The sequence below is a fragment of the Nerophis lumbriciformis genome, linkage group LG03 (assembly GCF_033978685.3).
Source record: "Nerophis lumbriciformis linkage group LG03, RoL_Nlum_v2.1, whole genome shotgun sequence".
In the NCBI taxonomy this organism is placed as follows: Eukaryota; Metazoa; Chordata; class Actinopteri; order Syngnathiformes; family Syngnathidae; genus Nerophis; species Nerophis lumbriciformis.
Genome location: NC_084550.2, coordinates 35442501 through 35462458, shown reverse-complemented (window position 1 = coordinate 35462458; position 19958 = coordinate 35442501). Strand labels below are relative to the sequence as shown.

At 43.4% G+C, this 19958-nt stretch overlaps 1 protein-coding gene across 1 annotated transcript in view; it reads left to right on the top strand.

Moving 5' to 3' along the window:
• LOC133583694 (plexin-A2-like) overlaps positions 1 to 19958 on the top strand; it is a 452088-nt gene that overhangs the window by 90359 nt on the left and 341771 nt on the right. Inside the window, exon 3 of the mRNA XM_061937663.2 lies at positions 5200 to 5382. Within this exon, the coding sequence (XP_061793647.1) occupies positions 5200 to 5382 (183 nt within the window). The remainder of the gene's footprint in view (positions 1 to 5199; positions 5383 to 19958) is intronic.

The window sequence follows — 19958 nt, the reverse complement described above, 5'->3', positions numbered from 1 at the left end:
GGAGCGTAACTTGTTGCGTAGGAGCAAACAAAACCAACAGGCCGAATGAGGCCAGCGCGTAAACTAAATAGCCCTCTGATTAGTGCCCGGGCAACAGGTGCGCGTCCGGGACACTAACCAGAGGCAAGTGACTCTAATCTGCCGTCATGGCAACAGAAACAAACTCAAGAGGTGCTGAAAAACACAAGTGACTTGAAAACAAAAACAAAAATATGATCCGGGCAGCGGATCATAACAGTACCCCCCCCTTAAGGGACAAATTCCAGATGTCCCCTGGCAAAACTAAAACCCCCCCGACTATAACAAAGTTCAAGAGTCAAGGGAGGGTGGAGGGAGGATTTGGCGGAGGGTCGCCAGGCCACGTGTCCCCGAATCCACCGGGGACGAGTCAGGTGGCGGCGGCGAATGGAACGCCGCTGCCGGAGGCGAGGCGGGCGACCACGGAAAGGCCACATTCGTGGCTGCCGAGAAGGTGGGCGTGAGTGGCGCCAGAAGTTCAGCAGCCGGAGAGTTCTGAGACTACGTCTCGGGTGTCGCTGCTGTTTGCGCCACTGGCGTCCATACACAAACCTCCGAGAGCGCTGCTTGCGCAGCCAGACCACTCGAGGTCGCTGAGACGACGATGAGGGCGAGAGAGCAGACGTCGCCGTGGAAGCAGGAGGAGTCGTCGTCGCCGTGGAAACAGGAAGCGTCGTCGTCGCCGTGGAAACAGGAAGCGTCGTCGTCGCCGTGGAAATAGGAAGGGTCGTCGCCGTGGAAACAGGAAGCGTCGTCGCCGTGGAAACAGGAAGCGTCGTCGCCGTGGAAGCAGGAAGCGTCGTCGCCGTGGAAACAGGAAGCGTTGTCGTCGCCGTGGAAATAGGAAGCGTCGTCGTCGCCGTGGAAACAGGAAGCGTCGTCGTCGCCGTGGAAACGGGAAGCGTCGTCGTCGCCGTGGAAACAGGAAGCGTCGTCGCCGTGGAAACAGGAAGCGTCGTCGCCGTGGAAACAGGAAGCGTCGTCGCCGTGGAAACAGGAAGCGTCGTCGCCGTGGAAGCAGGAAGCGTCGTCGCCGTGGAAGCAGGAAGCGTCGTCGCCGTGGAAGCAGGAAGCGTCGTCGCTGTCGGCGTGGGCGGAGCAGGCGGCTCGTCTGTCGGCGTGGGCAGAGTCAGAGGCGGAGCAGGCGGCTCGTCTGTCGGCGTGGGCGGAGCCAGAGGCGGAGCAGGCGTCCGGGCTGTCGACGTGGGCGGAGCAGGCGTCCGGGCTGTCGACGTGGGCGGAGCAGGCGGCTCGTCTGCCGGCGTGGGCGGAGCAGGTGCTGGTGTGGGAACCAGACTTGGAGCAGGTGCTGGTGTGGGAACCAGACTTGGAGCAGGTGCTGGTGTGGGAACCAGACTTGGAGCAGGTGCTGGTGTGGGAACCAGACTTGGAGCAGTTGCTGGTGTGGGAACCAGACTTGGAGCAGTTGCTGGTGTGGGAACCAGACTTTGAGCAGTTGCTGGTCGTGACTTTGGCGGAGGTGGCCTGGCCGGGGGTTGCGGCTTAGCACGCCGAAGGACTGGTGGTGGTGGCCGGGCAGGAGGTTGCGGCTTAGCATGCCGAAAAACCGGTGGTGGCGGCCGGGCAGGGGGTTGCGGCTTAGCATGCCGGAGGACTGGTGGCGGCGGCCGGGCAGGAGGTTGCGGCTTAGCATGCCGAAAAACCGGTGGTGGCGGCCGGGCAGGGGGTTGCGGCTTAGCATGCCGGAGGACTGGTGGCGGAGGCCGGCATGGAGGTTTGGGTTTGGCTGGGCGCAGCTGTGCCTGCCCACTAGCAAAGCACCCAGTACTAGCCCCCCCCTCAAGAAGCGGATCCCAGACGCGTCTTGTGCAGTCTGGAATAGTCTTTAGGGGTGGGAGGGGGGTAGGCTCCTCCCCAGGAATTACATTTTCAACCAGCAGTAGGCCATATTCTTGGGAGCAAATAAGGGATTGAATTAGAGATCTCCGATAATATCGGCCGATAAATGCTTTAAAATGTTATATCGGAAATTATCGGTATCGGTTTCAAAAAGTAAAATTAATGACTTTTTAAAACGCCGCTGTACGGAGCGGTACATATCCGGTAAAACACGGACGTAGGGCATACTTGCCAACCCTCCCGATTTTCCCGGGAGACTCCCGATTTTCAGTGCCCCTCCCGAAAATCTCCGGGGCAACCATTCTCCCGAATTTCTCCCGATTTCCACCCGGACAACAGTATTGGGGACGTGCATTAAAAGCACTGCCTTTAGCGTCCTCTAAAACCTGTCGTCAAGTCCGCTTTTCCTCCATACAAACAGCGTGCCAGCCCGGTCACATAATATATGTGGCTTTTAAAGGCCTACTGAAATGCAATTTTCTTATTTAAACGGGGATAGCAGGTCCATTCTATGTGTCATACTTGATCATTTCGCGATATTGCCATATTTTTGCTGAAAGGATTTAGTAGAGAACATCGACGATAAAGTTCGCAACTTTTGGTCGCTGATAAAAAAGCCTTGCCTGTACCAGAAGTAGCAGACGAGTAGCGTGACGTCACAGGTTGTGGAGCTCCTCACATCCGCACATTGTTTACAATCATTGCCACCAGCAGCGAGAGCGATTCGGACCGAGAAAGCGGCGATTTCCCCATTAATTTGAGCGAGGATGAAAGATTTGTGGATGAGGAAAGTGAGAGTGAAGGACTAGAGGGCAGTGGGAGCGATTCAGATAGGGAAGATGCTGTGAGAGGCGGGTGGGACCTTATATTCAGCTGGGAATGACTAAAATAGTAAATAAACACTAGACATACAGTATATATACTCTATTAGCCACAACACAACCAGGCTTATATTTAATATGCCACAAATTAATACCGCATAACAAACACCTCCCCCCTCCCGTCCATATAACCCGCCAATACAACTCAAAACACCTGCACAACACACTCAATCCCACAGCCCAAAGTACCGTTCAACTCCCCAAAGTCCCCAAAGTTACGTACGTGAGACTTTTTGAGACTTTTATTAGTAGGTTGCATAGTGAAGTACATATTCCGTACAATTGACCACGAAATGGTAACACCCGAATAAGTTTTTCAACTTGTTTAAGTCGGGGTCCACTTAAATTGATTCATGGTACAGATATATACTATCATATATACTATCATCACACAAGATAATCATCAGGGTGTATACATTGAATTATTTACGTGACATGCACATAGCGGCACGCACGTACGGGCAAGCGATCAAATGTTTGGAAGCGTACTCACGGTACCGTGTCTGCGTATCCAACTCAAAGTCCTCCTGGTAAGAGTCTCTGTTGTCCCAGTTCTCCACAGGCCAATGGTAAAGATTGACTGTCATCTTTCGGGAATGTAAACAATGAAACACCAGCCGTGTTTGTGTTGCTAAAGTCGGCCGCAATACACCGCTTCCCTCCTACAGCTTTCTTCTTTGCTGTCTCCATTGTTCATTGAAAAAATTGCAAAAGATTCACCAACACAGATGTCCAGAATACTGTGGAATTTTGCGATGAAACAGACGACTTAATAGCTGGCCATCATGCTGTCTCAAAATGTCCTCCACAATCCGTGACGTCACGCGCTGACGTCATCATACCAAGACGTTTTCAGCAGGATATGTCGCGCGAAATTTAAAATTGCACTTTAGTAAACTAACCCGGCCATATTGGCATGTGTTGCAATGTTAAGATTTCATCATTTGATATATAAACTATCAGACCGCGTGGTCGGTAGTAGTGGGTGTCAGTAGGCCCAGTCACATAATATATGCGGCTTTTACACACACATAAGTGAATGCAAGGCATACTTGGTCAACAGCCATACAGGCCACACTGAGGGTGGCCGTATAAACAACTTTAACACTGTTACAAATATGCGCCACACTATGAACCCACATCAAACAAGAATGACAAACACATTTCGGGAGAACATCCCCACCTTAACACAACATAAACACAACAGAACAAATACCTAGAACCCCTAGCAGCACTAACTCTTCCGGGACACTACAATATACACCCCCCACTACCACCAAACCCCGACCCCCCCCCATCTCCAGAATTCGGAGGTCTCAAGGTTGGCAAGTATGGTCTAGTATACTCTGGACTGAAGCTGTGTGCCTTCATTGTTTTTGTAGCTGTTGTTTTGAGGCATGTTTAAAAAAAATAATGCACTTTGTGAAAGTCAAAGTATAGTATTTCCCATAGTTGTACTGGGTATCAGGATTATCTCAGGGAGAGCATGTCCCAAATTCCAAGCTGTTTTGAGGCATGTTAAAAAAAATAATGCACTTTGTGACTTCAAAAATATGTTGGCATTTTATTTTTCCATAACTGGAGTTTAAGTTGTTCTCTTATTTTGTAAAACCTTGTTTTTGATTGATTGATTGAAACTTGTATTAGTAGATTGCACAGTACAGTACATATTCCGTACAATTGACCATTAAATGGTCACACCCGACGAATACGTTTTCCAACTTGTTTAAGTCGGGGTCCACGTTAATCAATTCATGGTAAAGTTACATTGTTTATTGCATCCAGCAGGGTATCACAACAAAATTAGGCATAATAATGTGTTAATTCCACGACTGAAAATATCGGTATCGGTTGATATCGGAATCTGTAATTAAGAGTTGGACAATATCGCAATATCGGATATCGGCAAAAAAGCCATTATCGAACATCTCTAGATTGAATCTACATTTTTATGACAAGCTAGGTACAGTCCGGTCCGGTATGTGCGCAGCAGAGGTAAAATGGCCGCTTAGCACGCGGTGCTCTTTGATGCCTTATCAAACGCCGAAATCTTTGGCACGCCGCTTGTCTTTGTGATGGTGCATCAAGCAATCACAGGAACAGGTGCAAAGTACACGGCGCCTCGCGTGCTTCGCCATCAGCGCAAATTTGCGGCCGGCTCGGTGGACAAACGCAACAACCGGGGAGCGTTTAAAGTTTGCGTTTTTAACCCGGCGAACGTTGCAAAAGAGCATTCACACGTGTCACAAGTGATTTTTCTCTCCTTTTCTGGCTTACAATTATGCTCTTCCCTCCGTCTCATTGCCTCCACCTTCCTCGCTCATATCTGTCATCCCCAATCTTCCATCCTTTCACTCTCGCCCCTCTTCTTTTATCTTCCTCACGCACTAAAAAGTCGCTGTTTTAATTATTTCACACCCATTCTCTCTCTCTCTCGCAGCCTGTCCCCATTGACGAGCACTTCTGCGGCCTGGACATCAACCAACCGCTGGGGGGTTCTCAGCTGGTGGCGGGCCGCACCGTATACACGGAGAGCCGAGATCGACTAACCTCGGTCATTTCCTACAGCTACAACGGACACAGCGTGGTCTTCATGGGCACCAGGAACGGGCGGCTGAAGAAGGTGAGGACCATGTTGAACGTCATATGCTAACATGCTGCGAGGTAAAATAATCACAAAGACACAATACGGCGAATTTACTGAGGAATTTGTGAAACTGAAACAATACAACAAGAATGTCTACTAACACAGACACTCGTAAATAGGGATGATGTTTGTTAAGAAATTATCGATTTCAATGCCATTATCGAATCCTCGCATCGAACCGATTCCTTATTGATTCTCTTATCGAATCCAGATAGGTTGCTGTATATGGAAAAAAACACACAATACTTAGTTTGACAAAAGCTCACTTTTATTTCTTAAAGGGGAACATTATCACAATTTCAGAATTGTTAAAACCATTAAAAATCAGTTCCCAGTGGCTTATTATATTTTTCGAAGTTTTTTTCAAAATTTTACCCATCACGCAATATCCCTAAAAAAAGCTTCAAAGTGCCTGATTTTAACCACCCGTCCATTTTCCTGTGACGTCACATAGTGAAGCCAACACAAACAAACATGGCGGAAAGAACAGCAAGCTATAGCGACATTAGCTCGGATTCAGACTCGGATTTCAGCGGCTTAAGCGATTCAACAGATTACGCATGTATTGAAACGGATGGTTGTAGTGTGGAGGCAGGTAGCGAAAACGAAATTGAAGAAGAAACTGAAGCTATTGAGCCATATCGGTTTGAACCGTATGCAAGCGAAACCGACGAAAACGACACGACAGCCAGCGACACGGGAGAAAGCGAGGACGAATTCGGTGATCGCCTTTTAACCAACGATTGGTATGTGTTTGTTTGGCATTAAAGGAAACTAACAACTATGAACTAGGTTTACAGCATATGAAATACATTTGGCAACAACATGCACTTTGAAAGTGCAGACAGCCCAGTTTTCATCAATTAATATATTCTGTAGACATACCCTCATGTCAGCAGGCCAGGGAAGCTAGGGTCGATATTCTTCTCTTGATCATCTTCGGGAAGGTGTGAGCCAAGACATCCAGGGGGTTTAGCTCGCTCGTCTGCGGGAATAAACTGCCGCCATTGCTTGCCGTGCTAGCGAGGTCCTTTGTCCCTGAATTGCTCACACACTCCGGCAGATTCAATGGGGGTCTGGCGGCAGATTTCTTTGACTTTATCGTTGGAAAGGCATCTGTTTTGAGTGTCGCAGGATATCTACACATTCTTGCCATCTCTGTCGTAGCATAGCTTTCGTCGTCTTTGTGTGCGGAACAAACGTCCAATTTCTTGCCACTTTCGCATCTTTGGGCCACTGGTGCAACTTGAATCCGTCCCTGTTCGTGTTGTTACACCCTCCGACAACACACCGACGAGGCATGATGTCTCCAAGGTACGGAAAACAGTCGAAAAAACGAAAAATAACAGAGCTGATTTGACTCAGTGTTTGAGAAAATGGCAGATTGCTTCCCGATGCGACGTCATATTCTGACGTCATCGCTACGAGAGCGAATATTAGAAAGGCGTTTATTTCGCCAAAATTCACCCATTTAGAGTTCGGAAATCGGTTAAAAAAATATATGGTCTTTTTTCTGCAACATCAAGGTATATATTGACGCTTACATAGGTCTGGTGATAATGTTCCCCTTTAAGAAGAAAAAAAAATTACAAAAAATTAATAAATATTGACTGTTAGTGCCCTTTAAGTGGGCCACCTAAGAAAAATACATGCAGGGAAAATCCTGCATTCATTTGTATTGTACAGCACTTTACATTTGAAACAAATCTCAGAGTAATGGCGTTGTTTACTTTTGCTCCATTACATGTCAGCAAAATACAATTATTAACCTACCGTACTTGTATTCGTCCGTGTTCACCAAGTTGAAGGGGAGGAGATTTTTCACCATCATTCTCGTTAGCTTGCGAGTAATGTTGTTACTCTCCTCCTCACTCATCTTGTTGCGCTCTGTGTTATACCTCGCCATGGTAAATGGATTAACGCTCTGTGCTACAGAACAAACACTGCCCTGGTCACGCTAGCTGTCATGAATGCCATCATCTGAAATAGGATAACGTTAACATTATCTTAATTCACATCTTGCAAGCACTAGTTTATTAGACAGACCTGCAAACTCTGGATCGGTGTAGGCTACAAGATACCGTTAACGTTATCAGACACATACAAAATGGCTAACGTTAACGTTACCGTTAGCCACTGACTATGCTTAGGTAACGTTAGTCTAGCTGACATTACTGCAGTCCTGGTTGACACAAGAGATAACGTTATTTTAGCCTAACGCAGACCTGGGCATTCTGCGGCCCGCGGGCCACATCCGGCCCTTTGTGCGTTCCTGTCCGGCCCGCGTGAGGCCAATCATAAATTACAAAATACATTTTAAAAAGTACCTCTGTCGAGTGTGCAATACAACGGTGCTGCTTTTGTTTTGAAAAGCGTTATTTGTATTACTTCCGTGTGGACGTATGCGCATGCGGGATTGTGAGTGAATGTGAACAGCGGCAATCACAAATTACAAAATAAAGTTTAAAAAACATCTATGTCGTGCACGCAATACAACTGTGCTGCTTTTATTTTGAAAAGTGTTATTTATGGACGTATGTCCGTGTGTAACCTGTGAGTGAAGGTGCACAGCGACAAGTGATGCACAGTTACTCCCGAGACGCTAAAAAGAGAAAAGTTGATGACGAATGGCGTGTTTTCAACAAGACATGGACTGCCAAGTATTTCTTTACAGAAATTAAAGGTAAAGCCGTGTGCTTAATTTGTGGTACACAGGTTGCTGTGTTTAAAGAATATAATTTGAATCGCCACTACATGACGAAGCACGAGGAAAAATACCGGAATCTGTCTGATGAAGCGCGCGCAAGGGAGGCTGATGTGTTGATGGTAAAACTGCAAACCCAACAAAGACTTTTTGCCAAATTTCACACCCCCAGAGATGCAGCTGTAAGGACAAGTTTTGTCATTTCTCACAAAATCGCCAGAAAAAGTAAGGCGTTTTCTGACGGAGAGTTTATTAAGGAGTGCTTATTGGACTCTGTTGCGCTGATATGCCCGGAAATTTGGAGCTTCAGCTGAAGAACAGAACGGCCGACTTTGACTGTTTTTCGCTGGCTTTGGATGAGAGCTGCGATGTACGTGACACCGCCCAGCTGCTCATCTTCTTACGTGGGATAACTGCATACTTTCAAATCAGTCAATTAAAGGGACAACCACAGGTAATGACTTGTTCACATAGGTAAATGCGTGTTTGGACATGTTAGGACTGAAATGGAACAAGCTGGCAGGTGTGACAACAGATGGTTGTCCAAATCTGACGGGGAAAAATGTTGGACTTTTAAAGAGGATGCAGGATAAACTTTAAATTAACCCTGTGCAGAAATTGACATTTTTGAATTGTATTATACATCAGGAAGTGTAGTGTAAGACAGTGTTAAAAATACAACCATCAAAAACAATCTGCTTTTGGTATAAAGTTAAGTTAGGTTAAATGAAAGTATTATTATTATTATTATTATTATTATTATTTATGTTACGGTACATCAAAAATAATATTGAGCAACATTTAATTGAAATATTGTCGATGTGGCCCTCCAGCAGTGCTCGGGTTGCTCATGCGGCCCCCGGTAAAAATGAATTGCCCACCCCTGGCCTAAAGGCTACAAGTGAGCAGATATGGAAATTAACCGCAACAGTTAACGTTAGTTACTCACCGGCACTATCACTGGGACTGCAGGTTGAAGCAGAGGAAGAGGGGCATGCTTCGTCACCTCTGTCGCTGCTTCTCCACGTGTCGAAGACACGACACGTTTCTCTAACCTTCAGGTTATGTACGGCCTGAACATGTTTCAACATGTTTGTTGTATTGCTCCCCTTACAGGAAAGCGAAGCCTGGCAATAATAGCAGATAGCCGTTTCCTCCTCGTATTTCTTAGTAAAGTGAAGCCATGCCTTGAAGTGTTTTTTCCGGTCCATTGTTGTTGCTGCTTCTGTATTTGCCGCCGAATGACTGAGCTACGTCATTTCCTGTGACGTGCCACAGGACATTTCCTGTGACACGGGATTCTTCCCAGGGATTCGAATAAAGAACCAAATATTTTTCTTTACTATAGTGGTTTCGAAAACGGGAACCGTTTTCTCAAAAAGGGATTTGAATCCATGGAATTGGTTCTTTTCTTATCGAACAATCGGGAGAACCGGTTTTCGAACATCATCCCTACTCGTAAACGTGTTAACATATTAGTTACTCTAACGAAGATAGCTTGATTGCATTACGATAGCACGTACAAGTGTGCATGAAAACACTCCTACAGACATCACACATGGGACGCCTAAGTAAGTAAGAATTGTTTTAGTTATATTGTAAAACTTACAAACGTTGCTTGGCGTGATGAATAAATGATAATAAATGATAAATGGGTTATACTTGTATAGCGCTTTTCTACCTTCAAGGTACTCAAAGCGCTTTGACAGTATTTCCACATTCACCCATTCACACACACATTCACACACTGATGGCGGGAGCTGCCATGCTAGGCGCTAACCGAATGAAGAATCCTTTCGAGCAGAAACACTGTAGATGAATGGTACCCAAAGCGGGATCGACTTCCGGTTGAAGGCGCAAAACAGGAAGTACATTTTCAACCAGTAGCACCTGCAGGGAAAGATCTCGTCCAAAAGGTGGCGCCCTAGCACAACTAATAACACACCTTTTCAGTGTCTCTGTCTGTGTTTTATGAAAACTATTTGTTGAACACAAAACATTATGGCCGTTAGCGGAAAAAAATCCATAAATTAGCCGCACTGTTTTACAAAACCCAAAAGCAGTGAAGTTGGCACGTTGTTTAATTCGTAAATAAAAACAAAATACAATGATTTGCAAATCCTTTAAAATAGAGATGCCGATAAATGCTTTAAAATGTAATATCGGAAATTATTGGTATCGGTTTCAACCTTCCGATTTTCCCGGGAGACTCCCAAATTCCAGTGCCCCTCCCGAAAATCTCCCGGAGCAACCGTTCTCCCAAATTTCTCCCGATTTCCACCCGGACAACACTATTGGGGGCGTGCCTTAAATGCACTGCCTTTAACGTCCTCTACAACCTGTCGTCACGTCCGCTTTTCCTCCATACAAACAGCGTGCCGGCCCAGTCACATAATATATGCGGCTTTTACACACACATAAGTGAATGCAAGCCATACTTGATCAACAGCCATACAGGTCACACTGAGGGTGGCCGTATAAACAACTTTAACACTGTTACAAATATGCGCCACACTGTGAACCCACACCAAACAAGAATGACAAACACATTTCGGGAGAACATCCGCACCGTAACACAACATAAACACAACAGAACAAATACCCAGAACCCCTTGCAGCACTAACTCTTCCGGGACGCTACAATATACACCTCCCGCTACCCCATTGTCTTGCTGCAATAAGCGTGATATGTTGCTTGGATGGCAACATATGTTGCTCCAAAACCTGTATGTACAAACCCCGTTTCCATATGAGTTGGGAAATTGTGTTAGATGTAAATATAAATGGAATACAAAGATTTGCAAATCCTTTTCAACCCATATTCAATTGAATGCACTACAAAGACAAGATATTTGATGTTCAAACTCATAAACTTTTTTTTTTTTTTGCAAATAATAATTAACTTAGAATTTCATGGCTGTAACACGTGCCAAAGTAGTTGGGAAAGGGCATGTTCACCACTGTGTTACATGGCCTTTCCTTTTAACAACACTCAGTAAACGTTTGGAAACTGAGGAGACACATTTTTTAAGCTTCTCAGGTGGAATTCTTTCCCATTCTTGCTTGATGTACAGCTTAAGTTGTTTAACAGTCCGGGGGTCTCCGTTGTGGTATTTTAGGCTTCATAATGCCTAAAATGCTGGTGAAAGTTAGGGCACTCCTGGCCCGGCTTCCCGTGGCTCCCCGAAGGATGAATGGTGCGGTATCCGGTCTCCTCCTGCACCCACGCTCGCTCGATCCGATCGGCTCCTGGCTGGTTCCTATCGTTGGTTTGGAGGAAGAAGCTTGCCGTCGTCGCTCCTGCTGTCCCCGCCCCCGGAGGCGCGGGGTGGATCACCGCCACCTGCGGGCTGTGTGTCGGGCCCCACCCGGATTAATTGCGGCCTTGGACGTGCTGGCCCCCGCCAGGTTCGGTCTTGTGAACGCAAGATCTTTGACAAACAAAACGTTTATCCTGAAGGATTTCTTCACTTCCCGCGGACTGGACTTCCTCTGTGTGACGGAGACATGGCTGAGAGCCGGTGAGTCCGCCCCTCTTAATGAACTTCTGCCTTCGGAGTGTTCCTACTTTAATTCCCCACGGCCGTCCGGTCGAAAAGGAGGAGGATTAGCAGTCGTTTTTAAAAATGACTTTAAATGCCGTCAGATCCGCCTACAATCCTCCTTTTCAAGCTTCGAACTGTGCATGTTTGAACTGGGTCTTTCTGATGTCGTCCTGTGTGCCGTCATCTATCGACCACCCAAGTACCACAAAGACTTTATAACTGACTTTTCTGAATTTCTGGCTGAAATCCTGCCCAAATATGATCGTGTCCTTATTGTGGGTGATTTTAATATTCACACCTGCTGCCCAGATGAGCCGCTTTCCAGGAGCTTCCTGAATATAATCGACTCATTTAACTTTGTACAGTCTGTGTGTGGTTCTACACATGAACGCGGGCATACACTCGATTTAGTGCTCTCGTATGGTTTGTGTGTTTTTAATTTGGACATTTGCGACGCTGTGTTCTCTGATCACATGCCGATCCTGTTTGATATTGCCACGCAGTGTCCAGTTAAATTGTGCGCACCGCCCCAACGCTCTCGCATGTTTAATTCTTCGTCTCCTGCTCGGTTCTCCTCTATTTTTTTGACTCTTTGTGATGATAATTCTGCAGCATCTGTGTGTCTGAATACTGAAGAGTTGGTTTCTGGGTTCAACTCTATCTGTTCACAAACACTGGACACGATCGCGCCTTTCAAATGCCGCCGCGCTAAAACCACGCCTCAACCCTGGTTGAATGACGTCACTCGGGCTGCCAGGCGCGTATGTAGAAGAGCAGAGAGAAAATGGAAAAAAGACAGGCTGCATGTGTCCTTTGCCATTTTTAAAGAAAGCCTGTTTTCCTTTCAGATGACTGTAAAAGCAGAAATGAATATATATCTATCTCAGATTATATCTTCTAACTGTAACAACCCCAGAGTTCTGTTTAAAACTATTAACACTGTCATTGATGCTCCCAAATCTGCTGGTTTTGATGCTTCTTTTGAATTCTGTGAAAATTGTCTCCATTTTTTCACTGACAAAATTGTGTCAACTAGAGCCAGTCTATCTCAGCCTTCATATGACCCTTCTGTTCCCCTGCATTTCTCTTCTGTTTTCCATCAGTTTGAGCCGGTGTCCTTTTCTTTTTTAAGTGACACAGTTAGTCATATGAAGCCCTCTGGTTCTCCTGCAGATGCCCTCCCACCTCGCCTGTTTAAGGAGGTACTTGCTACTATTGGATCAAGTGTCCTTAACATTATCAATAGTAGCCTCTCTTCTGGAATAGTTCCAGTAGAGTTTAAACATGCAGTGGTACGACCTCTACTTAAAAAACCCAGCCTCGACCCCTCTCTCCTCTCTAACTTCAGACCTATCTCTAATCTTCCATACATTTCCAAAATATTAGAGAAGGTTGTCTACAGTCAGTTGCTGCCCTTCTTAGAGGATAATGGTATCACTGAGCTGTTCCAGTCCGGTTTTAAAGCCCTCCACAGCACAGAGTCAGCGCTTCTAAAAGTTTTTAACGATATCCTCCTGTCCACTGATTCTGGTAAATATGTTGTCCTGGTGCTTTTAGATCTGTCTGCTGCGTTCGACACCGTCGACCACGCCACCTTAATCACTCGTCTTGAGAACTGTGTGGGCATTAAGGGCGCCGCCCTCAACTGGTTCCGGTCGTACCTAACCGACAGGAGTTTTTGTGTAAAAGTAGACAGTTTTATGTCGTCCACAGCTCCTTTACCACATGGGGTCCCCCAGGGTTCAATCCTTGCCCCAATTTTATTTGCGCTTTACCTTCTCCCCCTTGGTTCTATTTTTAGGAAGTACAGTATTGCATTTCATTTTTATGCCGATGATTGCCAGATTTATTTTCCCATGGCACAAAATAACACGGTTCAAAGTCTTATTGACTGCCTGCACGACATCAAAGTCTGGCTTTCAGCTAACTTCCTGAGCCTAAATGAAGACAAAACAGAAGTTATGTTGTTCGGTCCAAGTCGCTCTCCCTCCCCCAACGTTGACCTCGGCACTCTGACCCCGTATCTCAGCGACTCTGTCACAAACCTGGGGGTAAAGTTTGACTCAGATTTTAAATTCGAAAAACAAATCAGCAGCGTCGTTCAAAAAAGCTTTTATCAATTACGCCAAATAGCGAAAGTGAAACCGCTTTTATCAAGACATGATCTTGAGAAATTAATCCACGCTTTTATCTCGACTCGTCTTGATTACTGTAATGCCCTGTATGTTGGCATTAGCCAGGCCTCCCTCGCCCGCCTGCAGCTCGTACAGAACTCTGCTGCTCGTCTGCTAACACAGACCCGCAGACGTGAGCACATCACCCCTATTTTAGCGTCCCTTCACTGGCTCCCTGTGCGTTACCGAATACATTTTAAACTCCTTTTATTTGTTTTTAAATGTCTAAACAACCTCGCGCCAACCTATCTCTCCGACCTCCTTCAGCCTTACTGCCCCACCCGATCCTTAAGATCAGCCGATCAGCTGCTGTTGACGGTCCCTGACACAAGGCTGAAGCTTAGAGGTGACAGAGCTTTCGCCGTTGCTGCCCCCAAGCTCTGGAACGACCTACCCCTGAGTGTTAGACAAGCCTCCTCTCTTCCTGTTTTTAAATCTCTCTTAAAAACATACTTTTATTCCATGGCTTTTAACACTGAGTGATATCCATCCTGCAATGGCGCCCCATAATACACCTGCTGTGATCCTGTTTTTATGTTTTTATGTTTTTATTAATTCTATTTTAATTATTTATTTTTTATCATGTTCTGTTTGTGTTGTGTTGTGTTTGCTCGGTACTCGTTTTATCTTTTAACCTGCTCATTGTACAGCACTTTGGCTACCCCTGTGGTAAATTTTAAATGTGCTTTATAAATAAAGTTGATTTGATTTGATTAATGCGCCACACATTTTCAATGGGGGACAGGTCTGGACTACAGGCAGGCCAGTCTAGTACCCGCACTCTTTTACTATGAAGCCACGTTGATGTAACACGTGGCTTGGCATTGTCTTGCTGAAATAAGCAGGGGCATCCATGGTAACGTTGCTTAGATGGCAACATATGTTGCTCCAAAACCTGTATGTACCTTTCAGCATTAATGGCGCCTTCACAGATGTGTAAGTTACCCATGTCTTGGGCACTAATACACCCCCATACCATCACACATGCTGGCTTTTCAACTTTGCGCCTTTAACAATCCGGAGGGTTCTTTTCCTCTTTGGTCCGGAGGACACGACGTCTACAGTTTCCAAAAACAATTTGAAATGTGGACTCGTCAGACCACAGAACACTTTTCCACTTTGTATCAGTCCATCTTAGATGAGCTCAGGCCCAGCGAAGCCGACGGCGTTTCTGGGTGTTGTTGATAAACGGTTTTCTCCTTGCATATGAGAGTTTTAACTTGCACTTACAGATGTAGCGACCAACTGTAGTTACTGACAGTGGGTTTCTGAAGTGTTCCTGAGCCCATGTGGTGATATCCTTTACACACTGATGTCGCTTGTTGATGCAGTACAGCCTGAGGGATCGAAGGTCACGGGCTTAGCTGCTTACGTGCAGTGATTTCTCCAGATTCTCTGAACCCTTTGATGATATTACGGACCGTAGATGGTGAAATCCCTAAATTCCTTGCAAAAGGTTTTTCTTAAACTGCTCAACAATTTGCTCACGCATTTGTTGACAAAGTGGTGACCCTCGCCCCGTCCTTGTTTGTGAATGATATTATACCCAATCATGGCACCCACCTGATCCCAATTTGCCTGTTCACCTGTGGGATGTTCCAAATAAGTGTTTGATGAGCATTCCTCAACTTTATCAGTATTTATTGCCACCTTTCCCAACTTCTTTGTCACGTGTTGCTGGCATCAAATTCTAAAGTTAATGATTATTTGCAAAAAAAAAATGTTTATCAGTTTGAACATCAAATATGTTGTCTTTGTAGCATATTTAACTGAATATGGGTTGAAAATGATTTGCAAATCATTGTGTTCCGTTTATATTTACATCTAATACAATTTCCCAATTCATATGGAAGCGGGGTTTGTACCTTTCAGCATGAATGGTGCCTTCACAGATGTGTAAGTTACCCATGCCTTGAGCACTAATACACCCCCATACCATCACAGATGCTGGCTTTTGAACTTTGCGCCTATAACAGTCCGGATGGTTCTTTTTAAAAAAAAAAAAGTGGACTCGTTAGACCACAGAACACTTCTCCACTTTGCATCAGTCCGAAGCGAAGCCAGCGGCGTTTTTGGGTGTTGTTGATAAATGTATTTTGCTTTGCATAGTAGAGTTTTAACTTGCACTTACAGATGTAGCGTCAAACTATAGTTATTGACAGTAGTTTTCTGAAGTGTTCCTGAGCCCATGCTGTGATATCCGTTACACACTGATGTCGCTTTTTGATGCAGTACCGCCTGAGGTGTCCAATGTCTGTAATATCGTCGCTTACGTGCAGCGATTTCTCCAGATTCTCTGAACCTTTTGATTATATTACAGACCGTACATGGTGAAATCCCAAAATTATTTGCAATAGCTTGTTGAGAAATGTTGTTCTTAAACTGTTAGACGATTTGCTCACACATTTGTTCACAAAGTGGCAACCCTTGCCCCATCCTTGTTTGTGAATGACTGAGCATTTCATGGAAGCTGCTTTTACACCCAACCATGGCACCCACCTGTTCCCAATTAGCCTGTTCACCTGTGGCATGTTCCAAATAAGTGTTTGATGAGCATTCCTCAACTTTCTCAGTCTTTTTTGCCACTGTTGCCAGCTTTTTTGAAACATGTTGCAGGCATCAAATTCCAAATGAGCTAATATTTGCAAAAAATAATAACGTTTTCCAGTTCGAACGTTAAGTATCTTGTCTTTGCAGTCTATTCAATTGAATATAGGTAGAACAGGATTTGCAAATCATTGTTTTCTGTTTTTATTTACCATTTACACAATGTGCCAACTTCACTGGTTTTGGGTTTTTTATAAGCTTTGGACAAAAGTAGCGGCTTATAGTCAGGCAAATACAGTACATAATTAATATTTATTTTGGGGGTTTTTAGAGATAAATCACGGGTTAACTTGTTTTTTGACAGCCCTAATTTGTATTGTAAAAGCAATTAATTTTGGTCAAATTGCCCAACGTCCACTGTAATCTATATTGAATAATGATGCTTTTGTTTCACCATGTTTTACACCAAATATGGTGTGGGTTGACTTGATCATTTGAGGAACCTTGTATTTATTCGGTGAACATTATATTTTCCGTTACTAAAACAATTCAACATAATTTCAAATAGTTTTTAAAGTCTCACCAGCGCAGCATGTTGGTGTAACCAAAAGGATCTTTAATTCATTAAAACAATCACCCTCACAATTAATGATCTCATTAGCATAACTGCTAATGTTTAATATATCATGGGGGATTAAAGTGTGACATTATTCAGCTGATTATCGTGGAGTCGTCATTACAGTATGTGTGTGTGTGTTAGTTTTTAGCATGGCAACGACACGAGCCAACACTGAGGGACATAATCTTCTAATGAGCTGCGCGTAACGAGACTTTAAGCAGCCACTCGCTTGACGGAGTCACACCGTGGATCTTGTTTTTTGATTCGCCTGGAGAATTACGAAGCGCTTAAAAGACCGCCACTCGAGCATCTCCGCGTACACTTGACAGAATTCTCACCACGCTCGTTGCGAGTGTGTACAATAATGTATCTCGTGGGTTCCACAACACTCATTTGAGCCTCAAAGTCTGAAATTGGGCGCCCATAAAGTCGAACAATTAAGAGTGCATGACAAAAGCGCACGTGTGTGTGTGTGTGTGTGTGTGTGTGTGTGTGTGTGTGTGTGTGTGTGTGTGTGTGTGAGCATGTGTGTGTGTGTGTGTGTGTGTGTGTGTGTGTGTGTGTGTGTGTGTGTGTGTGTGTGTGTGAGTGTGAATGTGTGTGTGTGCCGTATGTAGTTGTGAAAAACAATAACAACACTATTTTTTTAAATCTGCTTTTTTAAAACACATTTGATCACGTGCTCTTTATTGTTTAGTTGAATTTTCTTACATTTTGAGCCAGTGACATACACTTTCTTTAATAATATTTTTTTTTGTTTTAATTCAATCAATCAATCAATCAATCAATGTTTATTTATATAGCCCTAAATCACAAGTGTCTCAAAGGGCTGCACAAGCCACAACGACATCCTCGGTATAGCCCACATAAGGGCAAGGAAAAACTCACCCCAGTGGGACGTCGATGTGAATGACTATGAGAAACCTTGGAGAGGACCGCATATGTGGGTAACCCCCCCCTCTAGGGAGACCGAATGTAATGGATGTCGAGTGGGTCTAACATAGTATTGTGAGAGTCCAGTCCATAGTGGATCCAGCATAACAGTAAGAGTCCAGTCCACAGTGGGGTCAGCAGGAAACCATCCCGAGCGGAGACGGGTCAGCAGCGCAGAGATGTTCCCAACCGGTATACAGGCGAGCGGTCCACCCCGGGTCCCGACCCCGGACAGCCAGCACCCCATCCATGGCCACCGGATCTGTGTGTCTCCCCTTCCACAAGGGATAGGGGGGAGCAGAGGAGAAAAGAAAAGAAACGGCAGATCAACTAGTCTAAAAAAAAAAAAAAAAAGTAACTGCCTTGTCTAAAGCAGGGGTCCCCAAACTATGGCCCACGGGCAGGATCCACACACTGGCCCGTAGGAAGTCCCAAACTAAATAAAAACAAAAAACTAAGACAACTAGGGAATTATCCTATACTATCCTATAATATGTCTTTTGTATGTATGTATGTATGTATGTATGTATGTATGTATGTATGTATATATATATATATATATGTATATATATCATGATTTTTATATATGTATATATATATATATATAAATATATATATATGTATGTATTTATATTTAGATATATATATTTATTATACATATATATATATATATATATATTTATACACACATATATATAGATATATATATATATATCTATATATATGTAGATATATATATATATATATATATATATATATGTACATACATATATACACCTATATATGTATATATCTTTATATATATGTATGTATGTGTATATATGTATATGTATTTATTTATATATGTGTACATACATATATATACATATATGTATATATATTTATTTATATATATGTGTATATGTATGTGCATATATGTATGTATGTATATTCATTTATATGTATGTATATATATATATATATATATATATATATATGTATATATATCATGATTTTTATATATGTATATATATATATACCGTATATATATGTATGTATTTATATTTAGATATATATATTTATTATACATACATATATATATATATATTTATACACACACATATATATATATATATATATATATATATATATATATATATATATATATATATGTATATATATATATATATATATATGTACATACATATATACACCTATATATGTATATATCTTTATATATATGTATGTATGTATGTATGTGTATATATGTATATGTATTTATTTATATGTGTACATACATATATATACATATATATATATATATATATATATATATATATATATATATATATATATATATATATATATATGTGTGTGTGTGTATATATGTGTATATATATACATATATATATGTATATCTATATGCTGTATGTGTGTATACAGTCGCGATCAAACGTTTACATACACTTGTAAAGAACATAATGTCATGGCTGTCTTGAGTTTCCAATAATTTGTACAACTCTTATTTTTTTGTGATAGAGTGATTGGAGCACATACTTGTTTGTCACAAAAAGCATTCATGAAGTTTAGTTCTTTTAAGAATTTATTATGGCTCTACTGAAAATGTGACCAAATCTGCTGTGTCAAAAGTATACATACAGCAATGTTAATATTTGCTTACATGTCCCTTGGCAAGTTTCACTGCAATAAGGCGCTTTTGGTAGCCATCCACAAGCTTCTGGCAAGGTTCTACTTTAATTTTTGACCACTCCTCTTGACAAAATTGGTGCAGTTCAGCTAAATTTGTTGGTTTTCTGACATGGACTTGTTTCTTCAGCATTGTCCACATGTTTAAGTCAGGACTTTGTGAAGGCCATTCTAAAACCTTCATTCTAGCCTGATTTAGCCATTCCTTTACCAATTTTGACGTGTGTTTGGGGTCATTGTCCTGTTGGAACAACCAACTGCGCCCAAGACCCAACATCCGGGCTGATGATTTTAGGTTGTCCTGAAGAATGTGAAGGTAATCCGCCTTTTTCATTGTCCCATTT